The sequence below is a fragment of the Lontra canadensis genome, unplaced genomic scaffold (assembly GCF_010015895.1).
Source record: "Lontra canadensis isolate GAN:19392208 unplaced genomic scaffold, GSC_riverotter_1.0 scaffold60, whole genome shotgun sequence".
NCBI classification, from domain to species: Eukaryota; Metazoa; Chordata; class Mammalia; order Carnivora; family Mustelidae; genus Lontra; species Lontra canadensis.
The window spans coordinates 1,519,625-1,538,858 of record NW_022631054.1 but is presented as its reverse complement, the minus strand read 5'-3'; the positions used below and the strand labels follow the sequence as shown (position 1 = coordinate 1,538,858).

The window sequence follows — 19,234 nt, the reverse complement described above, 5'->3', positions numbered from 1 at the left end:
TTCTCTGATGAAGACGTCAGCCCTTGGGTTTAGGGCTCACCCTAACGCAGGATGACCTCATCTGAACTTGATTACATCTGCAACGATGCATTGATTTCCCATTAATCGTCCCATTGACGATTCCATTTAAGGTGACACTGAAGGGGTTGAACTCAGCCCGCTGTGGTGGCAGGTATGGGAGTGTATGGGAGGGTAGGAATGTTCCGGGCAGAGAGAAGTCCCTGAAGCAAGAAGACAAGAAGGAAATGGGTGGAACAGAGAGGATTGGAGGATGGCAGCTGGGGCTCCTGAAGGACTTGGTGAAGGAAAGAACAGTGTGGTTCAGAATGATCACCGTACCCCGCACAGAGAAGGTGAATTGAAAGGGTGGGAGGGCGTCTGGATTCAGGAAGGCTAGTCCCACGTTTTATAAGCCTCTGTGTGTGCTGTTCCCTCTCTTGTGATCTTCCTCTCTCCATCTCCTCCTGCATTTCTTTTCTGTCTTCAAAATTACTGCAAAGACACCTCCTTCTTGGAGTTTTCCTTGCTTCGCTCAGGTAGAAGACAATGTGAAAGGAATGCCTTTGGTACCAGAGAGACATGCACTGAATGCTAGCCCTGAGCCTTACTAGCTGTGTGATACCCACTCCCCACTCCCCACCCCACAGTGGTCTGTGTTAAACCCCGGGGACTTCAGTCCCCCCATGAGCAAGGTGGCAAAAGTAACCTGCAAATCGAAGCGTTTTTACAGGGATCCCACACATATTACTGTATGTTTTTCACTCAGCAGCAGCAGCCTCCAGGGCAGAGACAGAGTGTGACGCCCAACACACTGCAGCCCTCTTCCCTGGCCTGTGTCATGTCTGTGGCCCAAAGAAGCAGACACCCTTGGGAGGAAGGCTTCTCTGTGAAGCCTTTTACCTCTTCCCCTCCCTTCAGTGCCTCCCCACCTGGGGTAAGGGGGGAGCAGGTCCTCAAAACTGCTCCCAGTTTTTCAAAAGCCAAAGAAGACTTATGCTCACCTACAGAAGAGCTGCTCAGGCAAGCCTGCTGTCTGCCAGGCCTGGAATGAGCCCCATCTATCAGAACCTCTGATTAGCATTTTACAGACTTTGATTTCTCAAAGATGAAAACAAGTCTTCAATAAGAGTCTTAATCAGAGTGATCGGTTTGACAAAGGAAGTCTTCCCTGGCTCTCGTCAAGGATTTCTAATACAAGGGGTCACCACACCCCTCCCTGCAGCCAGCCCCCCCAACCCAGCTACCTGCGGTGCACCCACTCCAGCCCCTGCCGCTACTCCCATCTGGGCAGCAGGAGTGACTGTAAAATAGAAATTGGATCCTGCCAGGCCTCAGCAAGAAGATCCCTCAATGAAACCCAAACTCCCCCTCCCCCCCACCCTGTCCCCACCCCTTGGGTCCCCCACCCAACCTGGCCTCTGCCTGCCCATCTCGGTCCCGCAACAGCCTTTCTGTTTGGGGGCCTTTGCACCTGCTGCTCGCTACCACAGGATGCTTCCTCCCACCTCTTGCTCTGTTCAGGTCTGGTATCTGGGAGCCTCTCCCATTGCCTCCCTGTCCCCTCCTTCCAAAGGGCCTCCCCCCAAGGGCGCTCTCTGGAAAGCGGGTCCTCTGTCTCAGCATGCTCCTTCCTTCCATGCAAGTGCCACCACAGCTGATCGTCTTTACAGGGATTTGTGTGTGAGGGAATATTGCCCATGTCCAGAAACAACTGGAAAAGGACGCCCTGTCCTCGTCACCATTATCTCCCCACACCCAGCGCAGGGAGGTGTTGAAACAAATGAATGCGGTAAGAGGTTTGGCCCTTCAGCCTCCCTCCTTCTGGCTGCTGAGCTGCATTGTTTTTGCCTGCAGAGGACCTTGGGCTCCCTCCTCTGCCTCTCCCCCTGCCATTCTCTAGACCTGTTCAACGCCAAGCCTTTGACTTTTGTCTGATTATTGGATCAGCTGAGCCGAATGCAATGAGCCAGCATTTTTAATTCATGGTCTCAAAGATCAGCCCTTTCACCTTGTTATGATTCTCATGTAAGCTATTGATTACTGATAGGGCCTCCCCGCACACACCTGCCTCCCGGCCACAGCCTCTTCCTTCTGGAGGCACAGGCGGCATTCTCAGGGGAAAGAGTGGGAGCACCAAGGTTGGACCCAGACTATAATTACATAATGTAATTCTGACTCACTCTCAAACCAGCGCTTGACCTTGGGCAAGTTATTCAACCTCTCTGAACCTCTGTATTCTCATTTTTAAAGACGGAAAGGATGCCACTTACAAAATAAAGATGCTCACGGGGGCTAAGTGAGACCACGCGGAAGTGCTTTGTACTTGGTGGTTGTCATATAAACATGTTTCATCCTTGCTCCATCTCCATATTCTCTCTCCACAGCTTCCTATCAGACGGTTCCTGCTGGAATTTCATTCATTCATTCATGGATTCATTCACTCACTCCTTCAGTTATTTACCCTCTGGGACCTCAGTGGGTCTCTTAACTAAAAGGGGACAAAACCCAGATTCCTCTAGCTAATTCTGGGTCCTCATGATCTTCCCACTCTCAGCCCAGCTCTATTGTCTGTGACCTCCTGACGCCACTTGGACTCCCGTGTGGGAATCACCTTTCTTCTGGCCCCTTCACCTTGCTCCACCTCTGGGTCTTGTCTCATGTTATTTTTCTTTACAATTTTTTTTAATCCATCTGACATAGAGAGAGAAAGAGAGATAGTGACAGAGAGTATGAGCAGGGGTAGAGAGAAGGAGAAGCTCACCAGGGAGCCCAATGCAGGGTTCGATCCCAGGACCCTGGGATCACAGACCCAAGCCAAAGGCAGACCCTTAACCAACTGAGCCACCCAGGCGCCCCTTGTCTCATGTTATTAATGCAAAGAAAACCCACTCCCTTTCATACCATACAAACTTCAAGTCTCATCTCCTCCCTCCCTCCCTGACAAGTCCAGCCCCTGAGAGCCTCTCTTTTCTGAGAATGCATCCAGCCACACCACACAGCTTACCTCCTGGTCTGCTCCTGTGGTTAAGGACAATTTTGCATCCATTGAGTATCACGGAGAAAACAGAAAAGGAAGGGTGCAGCTTGGCACAGCAGTGGGTATGCCTGTTGGCTCTGCTTCCTGGGAAGCTCCCACTTCCTCTTTCCAATCAAGTGTGGGGGCCCCAGACTGCCAGTCTGTTTCCTGCTGAATGCATGGAAAGGAAGCCCATCTGTCTTTACTCTGCCAGAACCCCCCGGAGGGGATGCCTGCCAGGGGAACTAGCACCCACACAGCTTCTGGTGTGGCGGACCTGCACCTCTATCTATAAAAGGGTTTGCTTGGGAAATCCAGGAGATTCACTTGAATCCTAGTAAAACTACCTGGTAACTGAAAAGAAAAAACATGCACACACACACCCAACAACAAATACACAAATAAAAATTAGATCTCATTAATAATAGAATAAAAAATTCAATAAGAAGTATGCAGAAAGAAAAACATAACAAAGAAGAAAAGTATGAAATGTTACCAAGACACATGAACAAAGCCCTGAATAGGTTAAGATACCTACAGTGTTCTTGGCTGGGGAAAAATAACATAAAGCTATCGGTTTGCCCAAATGAATCAATGCATGTGTGCAATTCCAATCAAAGTATCAGTGAGGTTTTTTTTGGAACTTGATAACTATAAAGTTCATCTCAAAGGATAAATTTAGGAAAATAGCTAAGAAATTTGGGGGAGAAAAAATGAAGGGGGATTTGCCCTGAAAGAATATGAAATATGAAAACAGAAGTAAGTTGTGGAGGTGTGTTTGTGGTACAACAAGTAGCATCTGTAGAGACCAAGGAGCGAGTCTTGGAGCTAAGGAGGGTGTCTAGAATCAGAGTCATGACCAAAATGATGTTTCATATCCATGAGGGGAGCCTGGATTATACAGTGACAACTGTCTTCATTCCCCAGACATTCGTGGGCACCATCCAAAGTGTCAGGCACGTCATAGGCTCTGAGGCCACCAGAGTGAATAGCCCCTGGTCCCCCATTCATGAAAATTATCTTCTAGTTGGGGAGACAGGTAGTAAACAAATGAGTAAGTATAGACTGCAATAAATGCTCGGGAGGAAGTAAACAGAGCATTTTGATAGTCAAAACATGGACGAGGCTATTTTAGACCAGTGGTAGGAGAGTTGAGTGTCCATCTGGAAACATAATGAACCTATAAACCTCAAAAAATAGAACTATAAAGATCTGGGGAAATACTCAAGTTTGGCTTTTTAATCTTGTGGGAAGAAGAGGGTTTGCCCAAGCATAACACGACATTCAGTATCTTTTTTTTTTAAGTTATCTCTTTTTTAAAAAAATATATATTTTATTTATTTGAAAAAGAGAGCACAAGTAGGGAGAGCAGCAAGGGGAGGGAGAAGCCAGCTCCCCGCTGAGCAGGGAGCCCAATGTGGGGCTTGATCTCAGGACCCTGGGATCATGACCTGAGCTGAAGGCAGGCGCTTAACCAACTGAGCCATCCAGGCGCCCTGCCATCAATATCGTTAAGGGAAAAGATTAGCATATTTGTTACATAAAATAACTTAAGTCCAGACACACCTGAGTGGCTCAGTCAGTTAATCATCTAACTCTTGATTTTGGCTCAGGTCACGATCTCAGGGTCCTGGGATCCAGCCCATGTCAGTCTCTGCACTCACCAAGGAAAAGGATTTTTCCTTCCTTGAGGATTTTTCTTCTTCCCCCTCTGCCCCTCCTCCCACTTACTCTCTCTATATATAATAAATCTTAAAAAAATAAATAAGTCCTACACCAAAATAGGCACCAAAAACAAAATTTAAAGGGCAAAAAGACACCAGCTGCTAGGAGAAAATATTAGCAATATTTAAGAGAGAAATAAAAATATATAAAAATAATGAATAAAAATTATAATTAATTGTAAATAGAATTTTAAAAGACAAATAACTCTGTTAAGATGTCTAAAGGTTATGAAGATATGTAAGTGGGCAATAAATACATGCAAAGATATGCTTATAACAAAATATAACAAAGATGCACATTTAATATGCACATAACTTAAATTATCCAAAACACCAGTGAGATTCCATTTTGGTTTACCAGATGGGCAAGTATTTTAAATATCTGATGTTGATGAGGTGAAGTTTAGAGAGAGGAGTCACACTGATACTATTTAGTGGGAATGTAAACTGATGCAATCACTTAAGAGAATAATTTAACAGCATTTATAAAAGATTTTTAAGTGTATACTCATCCCCCCCCCGAATTCCTCCAACAGTCGACTGAGATGTTAACAGAAATGGGCAAAGCTATGGGAATGTTCCTTGCAGTCTTATGTGAGATTGTGAAATACAACAGTGTCCATTTTTTGTAGGGAAAAAAAATGAAATATATGTATTACGTCCCTAACAGTCTTAAGCAAAAAAAAGTAACTTAAAATTCTGTAAAATATGGTCCCATTTGGGGAGTGCACACTGAAAGAAAGCCTGGAACGATATGCAGCAAGACTAATATCAAGTGGAAAGCTTTGGAGAACAGATTGGTTTGTGTAAGAGACTTTTTAAAAAATTCAGTACATCTATATATTGTTTGTCTTTTTCTGCCTTGAGCATGTCTTATTTTTATAATTTAAAAATATACTTCTTAGGGATTTTATTTTATTTGAGAGGGGAGGGGCAGAAGGAGAGGGAGAGGAGAAGCAGACTCCCCGCTGAGCACACCAAGCCAGCCACTGAGGGGCTCAACCCCAGGACCCAGAGAGCACAACCTCAGCTAAAACCGAGAGTTAGATGCTCAACCGATTGAGCCACTCAGGTGCCCCTAAAAAGATATTTTTAAAAGGAGATAGTGATAAATGGATTGGCTTCTGGAATAGAAAAAGGTCATCTGTGGAAAAACTGGTGAAATTCAAATGAGGCATGGAGCTGAGTTCATAGTAATGCATCCAAGTTGGTTCATCAGTTGTGACAAATGCACCTGGGAAACATAAGACATTAACAGTGGGAGAAATGGTGAGGGGTCTATGGGAATTCTCTATATTAACTTTGCAACTTTTCTGTAAGTCTAAAATTGTTCCAAAATAAAAATTTGATTAGGAGAGAAAGGCTGGTAGTCAAATAGCTTTGACAGCCAGAACCTCTTTGTGCTGGGAGAATTCAGGGTTCCTACTCAGCTACTTTGCCCTGAGAGCTCTGTCTGTGGCCTGCAGGCAGCCTGCCCCCTCAAGTGGAAACCCTGCCTGGCCTCCTCAGATCCCCAAGGATTATCTAAGCCAAGCCTGTGTGTAGCCAGTGTCCCAAATTCTGTTCCTGGAAACCAAGATGTAGGCTCACCACCCCCCTCCACAACTGGATCAGCCTCTCAAACCCCACAACACACTCCTTACCTTTATCCCCATGCCCCTTTTTCTAAGGCCGAGTTTCTTAGAGCAGATTTAGGTTCAGAGTAAAATTGAGACAAAGATGCAAAATTTTCCCATTTGCCCCCTGCCTTGCCACATGCACAGCTTCCCCAAGAACCACACCCCCCACCAGGGTGGGACATTTGTTTCAAGTGGTGAGCCTACACTGACACATCGCTATTGCTCAAAGTCCGTAATTTCCATTAGGGTTCACTCTGATGGTGTACATTCTATAGATTTACTTTGGCCAGAAATGGCCAAACTGTCTTCCAAAGTGGCCTTACCATATTGCATTCCCGCCAGTAGTGTGTGAGAGTTCCTATTTCCCGCCCCATCAGCACTTGGTGGTGTCTATGTTCTGGATTTTGGCCATTCTCATAGGCATGTAGTGGTATCTCATTGCTGCTTTCATTTGCATTTCCCCGATGACAGGATGTGGAGTGTCTTTTCATGTGATTATTCCCCATTTGTCTATCTTTGGTGAGGCGTCTGGCAAGGTCTTTGGCCCACTTTTTAAGCAGACTTACTTGTTTTCTTATTGTTGAGTTTTAAGAATTCTTTGTATATTTGGGGTAACAGTCCGTTATCAAATTATGTCTTTTTTTTTTAATTTTTTTAAGATTTTATTTATTTGACAAACAGAGATCACAAGTAGGCAGAGAGGCAGGCAGGGGGGGCGGGGAAGCAGGCTCCCCGCTGAGTAGAGAGCCCGACGCGGGGCTTGATCCCAGAACCCTGGGATCATGACCTGAGCCGAAGGCAGAGGCTTTAACCTCCTGAGCCACCCAGGCGCCCCTCAAATTATGTCTTTTGAAAATATTTCCTCCCAGGCCGTGGCTTGTCTGCTCATTTTCTTGACATTGTCTTTTGCAGAACTGAAATTTTTAATCTCAGTAAAGCCCAGCTGATCAGTTGGGTTTTTTCACGGATCATGCCTTTGGCGTATCTAGATGTTTTCCCCACACCCAAGGTCGTGTAGGGTTTCTCCCACGTCTTCTAGGAGTTTATAGTTTTATGTTTACATTTAAGTCTGTGACCCAGTTGGAGTTAACTTTTATGAAGGGCCTCAGTCCACAGCTAGATTCATTTTTTGCATGTGTGTGTCCAGCGACTTCAGTGCCATTTGTTGGAAAGACCGTCTTTGCTACCTCGTCAAAGATCAATTGACTGTATCTCTGTGAGTCTGTCTCTGCGTTCTCTATTCTGTTCCATGGATCTCTTTGTTCTTTCGCCAATACCCACCACCTTGATTACTGCAGCTTTGTCATTACGTCTTGACATCGGGTACAATCAGTCTCTAGTCTTGTCCTCCTTCTGTATCATGTAGCTGTTCTGGGGCTTTCTCCCCTCCATACGAACTTTAGAATCAGTTTGTCAATAGCCACAAAATGGCTTTCTGGGATTTTGCCTGGGTGTATGCCTTCTCGGCGTCTCCATCACAATCTAGAATGATAGTGGACTCAGGAGGAAGTCTGGGGACCGTGGTGGACAGTGAAGAGATGGGTGGGGTTCCACAGTGGCAACATAAAACCCAGGATGATCAACAAGGCGCAAACCACCTATACCCACCTCCCATCCCTGTCCCGGCTGTTAGGGACCCCCAGTGGGAGGGGCAGGCCGGCGGGAAGCCATGAGAGAGGGTGCCACTGGTCACGGCTCTCTTCCTTCTGGCAAGTCTTTCTTGGGTTTCCGACTTCCTCTGACCTGAAGCCCCTGGGAAGAAGGCGCGGAGCCCAGGATGACCACCTTCCTCTCCTCTCTGTTCAGGCTCCACTTCCTGGTGTTTGACACAGAGGAGGTCCACGACGTGCTGCGCATCTGGGATGGGCCTGTGGAGAGTGGGGTCCTGCTGAAGGAGCTCAGCGGCGCGGCCCTGCCCAAGGACCTGCACAGCACCTTCAGCTCCGTCGTTCTGCAGTTTAGCACCGACTTCTTCACCAGCAAGCAGGGATTTGCCATTCATTTCTCAGGTCTGTGCTCATTTCATGCCCAGCCCTGTCCATCCGTCCTGCGGCATGACAGCAGCCCCCACCCCTCCTTGCCCTCCCTTCCTCCAGCCCTCCGTTCTTGTAGAGAGAGCCACTGAGCAGGGGCTGTGTGCCTGGCACCTGGTTAGCACTTGTGTTCAAATATCTGTGCTGGGCTTACTCTGCCGGGAAAGACAAGCAGCTTCAGAGACACTAACATGCCGATTGATGAGTACCGGGGTGCGGTGGGGCATATAAACTATCGTGCTCACCTTGGAGCACCAGGAAGAAAAGAGAGTCCAGAAAACACGGAGCCCACGCTCAGACCTGCAGGAGGAGCAGCAGTAACAGAGGGAAAGACTGTGTTTCAAGCAGGGCGCGGTTGATGATTCCATGGGGTGGGAAGGGCCACGTAGTAGGACTTGGGGGGAGGGGGGAGTCTGTGGATCCCTGTTAGAGAAAAAAGAAAGAAAGGGGTGCCCTAGGTGTGAAGAGCATGTGCACAAGTGCAGAGGCAGGATGAAAGTTTCCAGAACGTGCAGTGTGAAACACGGGGAGCGCAGAAGAAGGCACGCGGGCCCCTGTGGACGGTGATATGGGGCTCGGTTACGGAACAGCCACTCTGACATGCCGCACACTCTGGTTCTTAGTCTAGTGCGGGTCCCAGGAAGGACCGGGAGCCAAATACAAATGACCTAAATTCAATTAATTATGCACTCTAGTAGCCAATTATGGAGGAGCATGACATAGAGCTACCAAAGATGGGCAATGCTCACACATCCGAGTCCCGGTATTAGATAATTCATGTGTTGGTCCTGCCTCCCCCTGTGATGCATCATCTCATCTCCTCTGAAGTGCCTCTTCCATCACTCATCTCCCTGCACAAGTGACTCTGCCTTGGTTTATGCTTATGTTTATTATACAGCAGCTGTCTTCATTACCATGTCCTTACTCCAGAGTGTGTGGGGGAGTTGTCATGGTGATTACGAAGCAAGCCCATGTGGTACCCATGCCACGGCTTTGCCTCCACAGTCTCTCCTTGGTGGTTTATTAGCTAAGAGTGGTTGAGTATATTTCCGGTTCCAGGTGGGCTGGAATGGGGCTATAGACCCTGCTTCTAGCTCTTGTGCACATCTGTTTTCTCCGTGGAGATGAGCATTCAACAGTCTGTAGGGCAGATGAGAGCCTCCAGGATTATGTTCCTTTATACCCATTAACTTGCCCGATTAACACTCACGCAAGCTTCTAGCCTGGTGAGGAAGAGCTCCTTGCAGGGTTCACTGGGAGTCTTCTTACATGGAATCCTGGTACCCGTTTGCCCATGGAGAGTCTCTGGGGACCACAGGGTAACGGTGAGCTCATCTAAGATTAGGTCCCACCACGGGGCAACAAGGGAGTCATTTTTAGATAAGCATTTCCCTACATCTGCTCCCTGGATTTCCACGGACTCTTGGCTGATGTTGCTGGAGAAAGAACGTTGCACGGTCTTAGGTCAAGGCAAACCTAAAGAGGCTATCTGTAACTTGGGACCTCTGAGAACTTTTGGTATGCTAATATAGCGGGTGAATTCAGAAGGTGTCTATCTAGTAGGTCACAGTTCCCAAATATATTTGACCATGGAGGACTTTTTCCTAGACCATCTCAAGAGACTAGCATTTTATGGAACAGACTTTGGAGACTGCTGGGATAAGCCATAAAGGATCTGTAAGCAGTGAGGAGAGTGGAATGCTAAAGAGACAGCTCAGTCCACTCTCTGGGGAAAGGAGTGTTATGAATAATTAAACCAGACATGTATTTTCTCTGACTGTGCCCAAGCTAATGGTTATGGCTTTAAAAAAAGAAAAAAAAGAAAAACCCTCTTAATTGCTCTGACAAATTCCCCTGTGGGTTTGTGCTATCTGACCTCCTATGCACTGTCAGCGTGGCCACGTGGGACAGCATCCCTGGGCACTGTCACGAGCCGCACCTTCGCCCAGCAGCTCCGGGTGCTTCCTCACGCATTGTCCAGCCCATAGAAGGACTCTTCATCCTTCGAGGTGCGTGTCAGATGCCACTTCCTCCCCATTCAGAATAAATTGCTGTGGCCTGTGGCACAGCGAGCACTTTACTTCGGTTTCTTCAGTGCGTTGTCAATCCCAGACACCCTGCCTTGTGCTGGAGATAGCCGACCCTTGCCACGTCCTGCCGCTCAGACTCCTCCACGGCCCACGCGTGCACGGCGGTTTAACTCACTGCTTACTGGGAAAGCAGGCACATGGACACCTGTGCACATGAGCGCATGGTTTTCTCTAATGCGTGGATGCCCAGAGGCAAGCTGCCCTGACCATCGCTTAGGTCCGTGGAGAGGGGCGTGGGCAAAGCTACCTAGTCTGGACTCCAGACAGGCCAAGACGACCTGGCCCAGGGTCCGGGTGTAACCAAGGTTCAGGAAAGGTCACCTTCCCTGTTGCTGTCCTCAGTTAGCAAATACCAGGACTCCTCTAGGGAAGGCCGCGTGGCTCGCCCCAGGTTAACTTTATAGTGTGTGTTTGACGGGGGATTGTACAGAAATGCCAGAGACGATTAGTGCAGGCTTGGCTTTATTGAGTAAACATGACTGTGTAACATCTAACATCCTGTCTGAACCACACGGATCCAGCCTTTTCCCGGGGCTTTGCCAAGCAGCTCAAATTCAGGAGCATTAAAGAGGGAAAGTGGGAACAAAGAAGATTAGGGGGACACTGAAGGAGAGGGACGCACAGTCATTGCCGCCCGCTGAGCCGGCACCACCCTAAGCACTCTGCTAGTAATTTTCACAGAAGCCTTCGAGTATGGTGGCCATTATTATTTTTTTTTAAATATTTTATTTATTTATTCGACAGGCAGAGATCACAAATAGGCCGAGAGGCAGGCAGAGAGAGAGGAAAGGAAGCAGGCTCCCTGCTGGGCAGAGAGCCTGATGTGGGGCTCGATCCCAGGACCCTGGGATCATGACCTGAGCCGAAGGCAGAGGCTTTAACCCACTGAGCCACCCAGGTGCCCCTGGTGGCCATTATTTAATCCGTGCTGCAGACGTGGCTCTGAGGTCCAGGGAGGTTTCTCATACAAGGTCATCTAGTTAATAAGCAGCAGAGACTGGATCAGAACCCCCATGTCTGATTCCCAGACCCAGGCTCTTCATCATTGCACTCTGTCACCTCCTACATAAATAATCTTTCTGAGTATGGTCAGAACAGGGAGCTATTTTTCTTTCAGAGAATCATTTACATGTGTACAGTGCACTGTAAAGCTAGAGATGAAAGCTAAGTCTGTTTTTAATTGGGAAGGAAGAAGATTGATTCTTCTTTGACATTATAAATAAATTCAGTAAGTGTCAGATGGTGATGATTTGTTCATTTATTTATTCATTCAACAAATATTTACTGAGCACGGCTGTGTGCTGGGTAATGTTCTAGGCCCCGGGGATACAGTTGGAAGCAAAACAGCCGAGGTCTCTGTTCCCGCAGAGATGCACAAGTGATATTACAATAAAGAGACAAATGAATTAGCAAGAGTATTACAGACTGTGCAATGAAAAGAACAAAAGAGGAGAATGTGACCAAATTAATAGCGGGGGGGGGGTCAAGGGATGAGCCCAGAAGAAGGTGGTTAGAGAGGCCTGTCTGAGGAGGTGATTCAAGAGCTAAAAACTGAATGACAATATGGAGCTGACTTAGGAAGGTCTGCGGCACCATCGCTTCAGGTGGAAGGACCAGCAGGTGCAAAGGCCCTGGGGAGTGGGAGAAGCAGGGAGGGACCTGAGCTTGCTGTGTTGGAAGATTTTACAGATGTAGCTGGGTATAGTACAGCATATATAAACAGATGAGCATGGCTGTATTCTAATAAAACTTATTTACACGAGCAGGCATAGAAACAGATCTGACTGTGAGCCCTAGTTTCTCGTATATCGTTACTGGATATGAGGTATCGGATACTATAACTCCAGACTCGTTCACACAATCCTAGGTCTTACAGTTGGTGATATTAGTGTGTACAGTTGCCCTGGGCTCAGGCTTCTCGAGTTTTTCCACTGGCGTCCTCCTCAGAGCAGAAGAGCGTGAATGTTTATCCGTCTGTTGATCTGAAAGCTGTAGGAAGCTACAGTCTCTTTGAGGCTTCATGTTTTTGCTGAAGAACTCATATGACTTTTACGTTCTACTCCACAATAAAGTCATTTAGTTTTGTGCATGCTATTTTTCCCCAAAATTGGGGGTGGGGGAATCTGACCCTCCAAGCCAATGAATATTACAGATCCTGTGGCCTCCAGGGGCTCCTGTCCCTGGAGCCTGCCGCCCAGAATCTGGAGGATAACCTTGGTTGCAGCTGTCCCAATTCTGTCTCTGGACTTTCTCTTCTATCTTTCCTTTTCTCATGATGCATCTGCTCATTCATTCTTTTATTCATTTACTCCTTCCCTCCATTATTTGACATTCACTTTTAAAGCACGTGGTCTGTCCGACACTAAGTTAGGTATCAGACAGCAAACGTCTCCCACATTCCTGAGGTTTTTTAACGCCGACTACATCTCAGCTATGAATGTTTACTTTAAACTCTACTTTGTCCCTTGCTACACACCTCAGACTTCCCTCCAGTTCCAGGCCGATGTGCTGTTGGGCGTTTGCCTTCACCTGACTGCAGTTCTCCCTATGCCTGTTAACATCCACTGCTCGGCCTGCAGGGAGACCAGCTCCCAACCCACTGGCAGACCCCGCTTGTCTGCTTATCTCTGCAACAAGGCGGGTATTGATCCCAGCTCACTTCTATAACCACAGCTGTGCAATCACACCTAACTCATGGTACCTCGTGACAGGTGAATGCCAGCGGTGGTGAAGGTTCTCGTAATGGTTCTGATGGTGGTCCCCAGTGGTGACAGAGATGAGGGTGAGAACAGAAATGAAACGGAGGCCCTGTTGCCAGTGACACCAGTGGGAGGTGACAGAGATTTTGGCTGTGGCCCTGACAGTGGGCATGGTTATGACAACGAGGGTGATGGGCTGAGAGCTTCATTGGCTGGCAGACTTCTAGGCAACCCCACTTGCTCTTCTGTTCTCCCAGTGTCTACAGCCACGTCCTGCAACGACCCTGGGGTCCCACAGAACGGGAGCCGGAGTGGCAACAGTTGGGAAGCCGGAGACTCCACGGTGTTCCAGTGTGACCCTGGCTATGCACTGCAGGGGAGCGCGGAGATCAGCTGTGTGAAGATCGAGAACAGATTCTTCTGGCAGCCCAGTCCGCCCACGTGCATCGGTACAAAGCAGCCACAGGCTGAATCCTGCCCTCTGGTCCCACCGCTTGTGTGTGCCAGACCCCATGGCCTAAGTGGCAGCTGCATCTAGAGGCCGGCCAGTAGCATCGGAAAACCCAAAGTTTATGCTGCTTTGTGTGAATATGTGCACACAAATGCCCCCTCACATTCACACACGCACAGTTACTGTCTACACATGACAAATTCTTCACTCTCCAAAGTGGTCCCCAAAATTTCTAAGCCAAGCATGTCTGCCTCTTTTCTCCCTGGATCAGGCTATTTAGGTGGGAAGGAGGACGATGGATCAGCTCGGGAGGGAGGTCAGCAGGTTCCAAAATGCCCTTTCTAATATCCAAAGCACTAGAAAGGCATCCACAGGCTCAGGTGCAAAGGGAAGAACCTTGCTCTTTCTTTTCTCAAGGAAATTATTGGTTACCTGGGTGTTCGATCTCTCGATCTGTCCTTACTCTTAAAAATCTCCCCATTTGAGCCATGCAGAAATGGAAGCTCTGCGACTTGCCCACGGTCAGAGAGCTTATAAGGGTTCGGGGGGTAATAATACTGTTCCCCAGCTCCTTGAGCCTGGGAGGAGGCAGGAACTTGAAGGAAGAAAGAAATAGAAACATTCCAGGTGCTCATTGCTGCATGGCCCTTTTTCTCAGGCAAAGTCCTGAATGCATTTATGTCCCGGGTCAACGATGGGTGTTAGAAGAGAAGCAGTGGTCCCCAGGTCCCCTTACTGTGTGCTAGCCCCACACTGGACATTTTCTTACCCAACCTCATTTAACTTTCCCTACAGCTCTCTGAAATGAGCACCGTTCCCTCACTTTATAGTTCAGGAACTGAAACTTAGATAAACTTAGATATCTTGCCCAAATCACAGAGCTGGGACTTGGCAGAGCCAAGATTCACACCCACATCAGTCTGAAAGGAGAGCCTTTCAATTTCCTACTTCCCACACTAGCTCCTGTGCTGGGGATGGGTTCCAGGGACTTCCCAAGACACAGCCCAGCAACCTTCACCCTGGTGATGCCCTGCATGTCTTTCCACTCAGGCTCAGTGGGAGGCTCTGTCCAGACATCCGAGGACTGGCCTTTGCGGGCCAAGCTCTGAGGCCTGGTGCTGAAGGTGAGACACTAAATCCTGTCTCTCAGAGGTGATTAGGAGTCACCCGGGTTATGCGGTAGGAGCGTGGTGAATGACTATACATAGCAGACAGGAGGTTGACTCCTGGCTTCCAAAAACGGGTCAGATCTCAGTTACATGGAATAGTATGTGCAAAAGATGGTGGGGGTACTGAAGTAGACAGATCTGGGTTCAGATCCTTGCTCTGCCATTAACTAGTTCAGTGGCCTTGGAAGAGCCGCTCCATCTCTCTGAGCCTCAGTTTCCTGTTCTATAAAGTGAGACTAAATATACTTTCATGGCATCATGGAGTAAGGACACAAACTAACCCAAATCTCAAGAAATACTGATTTCCCTCCTTCCTTTTCTCATTCCTTCCTTCCTCCCTCCTTCCCTCCCTCCCATTATTCCCTTCTTTGTTTTTGTCTCTTGAGTTTTTGGACTTACCTCCCTTCCCTGAGCATGAATCCCAATGGGGCAGTGGAATTCTGGTGAGTCCCGGGAGGGAGTTAGATGAACTCTGAGGCCCCGTCCAAATTTAGCATTCTCTGGTGCTGTGATTCCTTAGCTTCTCTTACAGAAAAGCAGGTCCTGAGACAAGACTGTCCCAGGTGGAGAAGGAGGGGGCGCTGCACGGTGTTAAGCTGTTGAGAGCAATAAATGTGCAGCAAGCAGGGCAAAGAGGTTAATTCAGCTTTCATTACCCATTCTTCTGTACTCAGCTTGGGGAAACGTTCCTCGGGCAACAAAATGAATGTCTTTGTCTCTTCTCTCAAACAGTCTGGAAATCCCAGTGACAAGCCCCTAATTTCCAGCTCCCTTGGCAGTCTGCCATGACTGGTCTGGCTGGCCTTGATATCCCTTCATTATAGGGAGGAAGCAAAGGGAGAAAACAAGTATTTATTGAGCGCCATCCCCATGATAGGCACTGGGCTAGAAGTTTTAGCTGCATTCTTGCAAATGGAATTGTCAGATGGTAAGTTTAGAGCTCAGGTTCTGGATTTCAACTACCGACCGAGTCTGGTGGCTTCACCCCAACAAGCTGAGTGGCCTTAGGCAAATTGCTGACTCTCCCTGGACCTCATTTTCCTCCCCTGTAAAATAGGGGCATTAGGAGGACCTAGATCATCACCCTATTCTGAGGAGGAAAGAAGCTCATGCTGTAGAGCACCTAAGACCACGTCTGACTCACGGTGAACCCAGTGTGCGTTAGAAGTTATTATTGTCCTTACTCTTTTTGTTATTATTATTTACTTTATATATGGGAAAGTGGAGGCTCGGAGAGATGGGATAGCTTGCCCAAACTCATAGCTAGTAAGTGGCACAGTCAGAATTGGAACCCAGGACTGTGTAACTTCGAGTTCGACGGCATTTCTCACACCGCTTACCTCGCAGGACTGCCTGCCCACTTTTTGGCCATCTGGGGTGACCAGCTGTCTGCTACCACCCCCTCCTAGGCTTCCATAGTTTATAGGCTGCAGCCTCTGTTTCTGACTCACAGTAGGGAGGGACAGGGCGTGACCATGGGTGTGGGACAAGCATCCTGGAATGGAAGCAACACCTGGCTTCTAGTTCCCACCTGGCTTCCCACCCCTGTGAATACCTGCTGAAAGGACCAGGTGATGCTGGGATGTTGCCAAGACCTCATTTGGTCTCCCGCAGCTCGACTGTCCTGCTGGTTAGTGCTGGAGCCTAGAAAGGGAAGGGACTTCCTTCCTCTGCGTATCTCTCCACCAGCCGTGAGCAGCGGGAACACTCCTGCTGGCCAAGCAGCTAGGAGTGCGGCCAGGCCTTGACACACAAATGGCAGAGGGCAATGACGCCCAGGCTGGGGTCCTGAGTGGGAAGCAGATGCCTGAATGCCCAATGCCAGGGAGCCATCTGGAAGGGAACTGCGCCAGGGCAGAGGCCTAGAACCCAAACAAACCACAAGCACTTTGGGAGTGGGCGGAAGAATCATGGGGGCAATTTCAGAAGCAGCCAGGTCACCCCCATCCCTGGCTAACTGAGGGGAAGAGACCCCCAAGCCACAGAGGAAGCTCATACCCAGTGGCCTTTGCCCTCATGGAGGCATCACTGTGCTCCTTTAGGAAGGTCCCCAGGGAGCTGGGACTACCCAGGCTGCATCAGACAGCTGCTAGGGTTGGGCCCTCAGAGCACGGGACAATGGGTCCTACTGTGCTAAGTTCAAGGTTTTATCCGGATCGAACAGGCCTCCAGCATGTCGCATTCATGTAACCCTCTTCTCCAAGAGGGCACAGGGGAGAAGCAAGCCAGACACAAAGCAGCCCTGGTGCAGGGAACCATCCTTGCTCAGAGAAGCTCTCCCAGCGGGGGCTGCTCCCTTGCCCCGCCACCAGAGATTCTGAGCAGAAAGGAAGAGTGTGAAAGGGCTGCCCTTTTGAGGCAGACGGATGAAGGTTGAGTCTCAGTGACTCTGGGCGGGTCTTTCAACTCGCTGAGCCCCAGGCTTCTCGGTTCTAAACCAGGAAGAAGAATCCATAGCTCACTGAGTTGTTGCGAGAGGGAAGTGAGATGAGGTATCTAGAATGCTCTGCGTCATGTCAGACGTAGAGTAAGTGCCCCCTTGAGTGTTCCAGTTGGGACTTGGGATATATTCTCCATGGGGGTGGAGGGGAACCACTACTCTTGGGATCTCTCAGGCTCTATGTTCAGCCACGTTAGGGCTTTTATGGCCCAGCCTGAAGCCTACTGTTTTTTAAAAAGACCCTGTGGGCGTTGACCGAGCCCTCCAAGCCTTGCCCCGCATGAAAGCTACAGCATGCGTCTGTAAAGCTCAGCTCAGCAACAAGACTGTGGCTGCTCTTGAGCTGGGTCTTGGACACACCCTTGGCTCCCACCTCTGTGTCCAATCTCAGACTTTCTGGCTTCTCCTTAAATGGCTTTTCTACTCCTGTGGGCTCCCAGCTGACGTACTTGACGTCAACCGCCAGTGGCACCCTGTGGGGTTTCTCAAACCAAACCATTAATAGTCCCTACCGTATTTCCTGGATGACCCCATACACTTTCCAGCCCCCATCTCATGAGACCCCACTGCTTCAGGGCAGTGACCCAGCCAGCCATCTAGGGGAGACCCTGACTGCAGATCTGGGAAGTGCCCCAGTGGGCTCCAGGTAAGCTGCTTGCTGCCTCACCTGGCCACTTGCCCCCTCCCTACCTGTTAAAAGGCCCATCATCTCAGGGGGATGGGGTGGGGAGCCACCATGGATGTATGGAGCTCTGTCGTATCTCCATCCAAGTGAGGTGCCCCCGCTCTCTTAGACGAGGTCTTCTGGAAACTTGGACATTATCTACAGCTCCAGGCAGAGGCCAAGAGCATTGACAGAGAGGAGGCTAGCCGCGCTTGGCAGGTGAGCGTGACTGTATTCTCCACACCCCTGATGGCGAGCACACTAGAACTCGGATCAACGCCCACAAAACTCACCTGGAAACTGGACAGGAGGCAGTGGCAGGAGACCGTGTATTTCAAATGTCTAAAAGAGGAGTATCAACTGCCTCCAAATAATAATTATTTACTGTATTCCAGATGCTTTAACAGACCTCTCCAGCACCTTTAGTTCCATCCATGAGGGAAATAGTACCTCTTCCTGCAATAGGGAAAGGATGCTGAGGTCCACAGAGGTTAGGGTAATTCCCTAAGGCCTCATGGCCAGGAAGTGGCAGAACCAGGTCGTTTGGTTTTGATTTTAATAATTTCTTGAGGTGAAATTCACATAACATAAAACTCACTTTTTTTTTTTATATGAATGATTCAGTGGCATTTGGTACATTCTCGATGTTACACAACCACCACCTCTGTTCCAAAACATTCCCGTCACTTGGAAGTAAAACTCTGCACCCATTACATCCCATCCTCCCCTTGGCCCTTAGAGTCAGGTTTTCGCTCAGATCTGCCAGACTCAGTCCCTCCTCCACTTTGCCTCCCCAGCACCCAGGCCTGACCCTTGTCTTCCTCTCTCCCCAGCTCCTTGCGGTGGAGACCTGACAGGACCATCAGGAGTCATTCTGTCGCCAAATTACCCAGAACCTTACCCACCAGGCAAGGAGTGTGACTGGAAAGTGACTGTCTCTCCGGACTACGTCATCGCCCTGGTATTTAACATGTATGTACCTTTCCCCCAGGTGGGAGACGAGGGGCTCAGAGCAGCTGGGGGGTTTAGACCAGGGTCTCTAGGTGAGTGCACACAGGTCTGCTGGGAGCACATGAGGGAGCCCAAAGGAGGGAAACTAGCATTTATTGGATGTTTCCTGTGTGCCCTGTGCTGTGCTCATCGACTTCACACATTATTATCTTATTTAATCCTTATAATTGCTGAAGTAGCAATTATTCTTTCTTCCTTCCTTCCTCTTTCTTCCTTCCTTCCTCTTTCTTTCTCTTTCTTTCTTTCTTTCTCTTTCTTTCTTTTTCTTTCTTTCTTTTCTTCCTTTCCTTCTTTCTTTCTTTTTTTCTTTCTCCTTCC

At 48.6% G+C, this 19,234-nt stretch overlaps 1 protein-coding gene across 1 annotated transcript in view; it reads left to right on the top strand.

Moving 5' to 3' along the window:
• The window catches only part of CSMD2 (CUB and Sushi multiple domains 2), a 593,647-nt gene that overhangs the window by 437,542 nt on the left and 136,871 nt on the right, over positions 1-19,234 (top strand). The window contains exons 26-28 of the mRNA XM_032877161.1: positions 8,166-8,368; positions 13,439-13,630; positions 18,739-18,877. Coding sequence (XP_032733052.1) covers positions 8,166-8,368; positions 13,439-13,630; positions 18,739-18,877 — 534 coding nt within the window. The remainder of the gene's footprint in view (positions 1-8,165; positions 8,369-13,438; positions 13,631-18,738; positions 18,878-19,234) is intronic.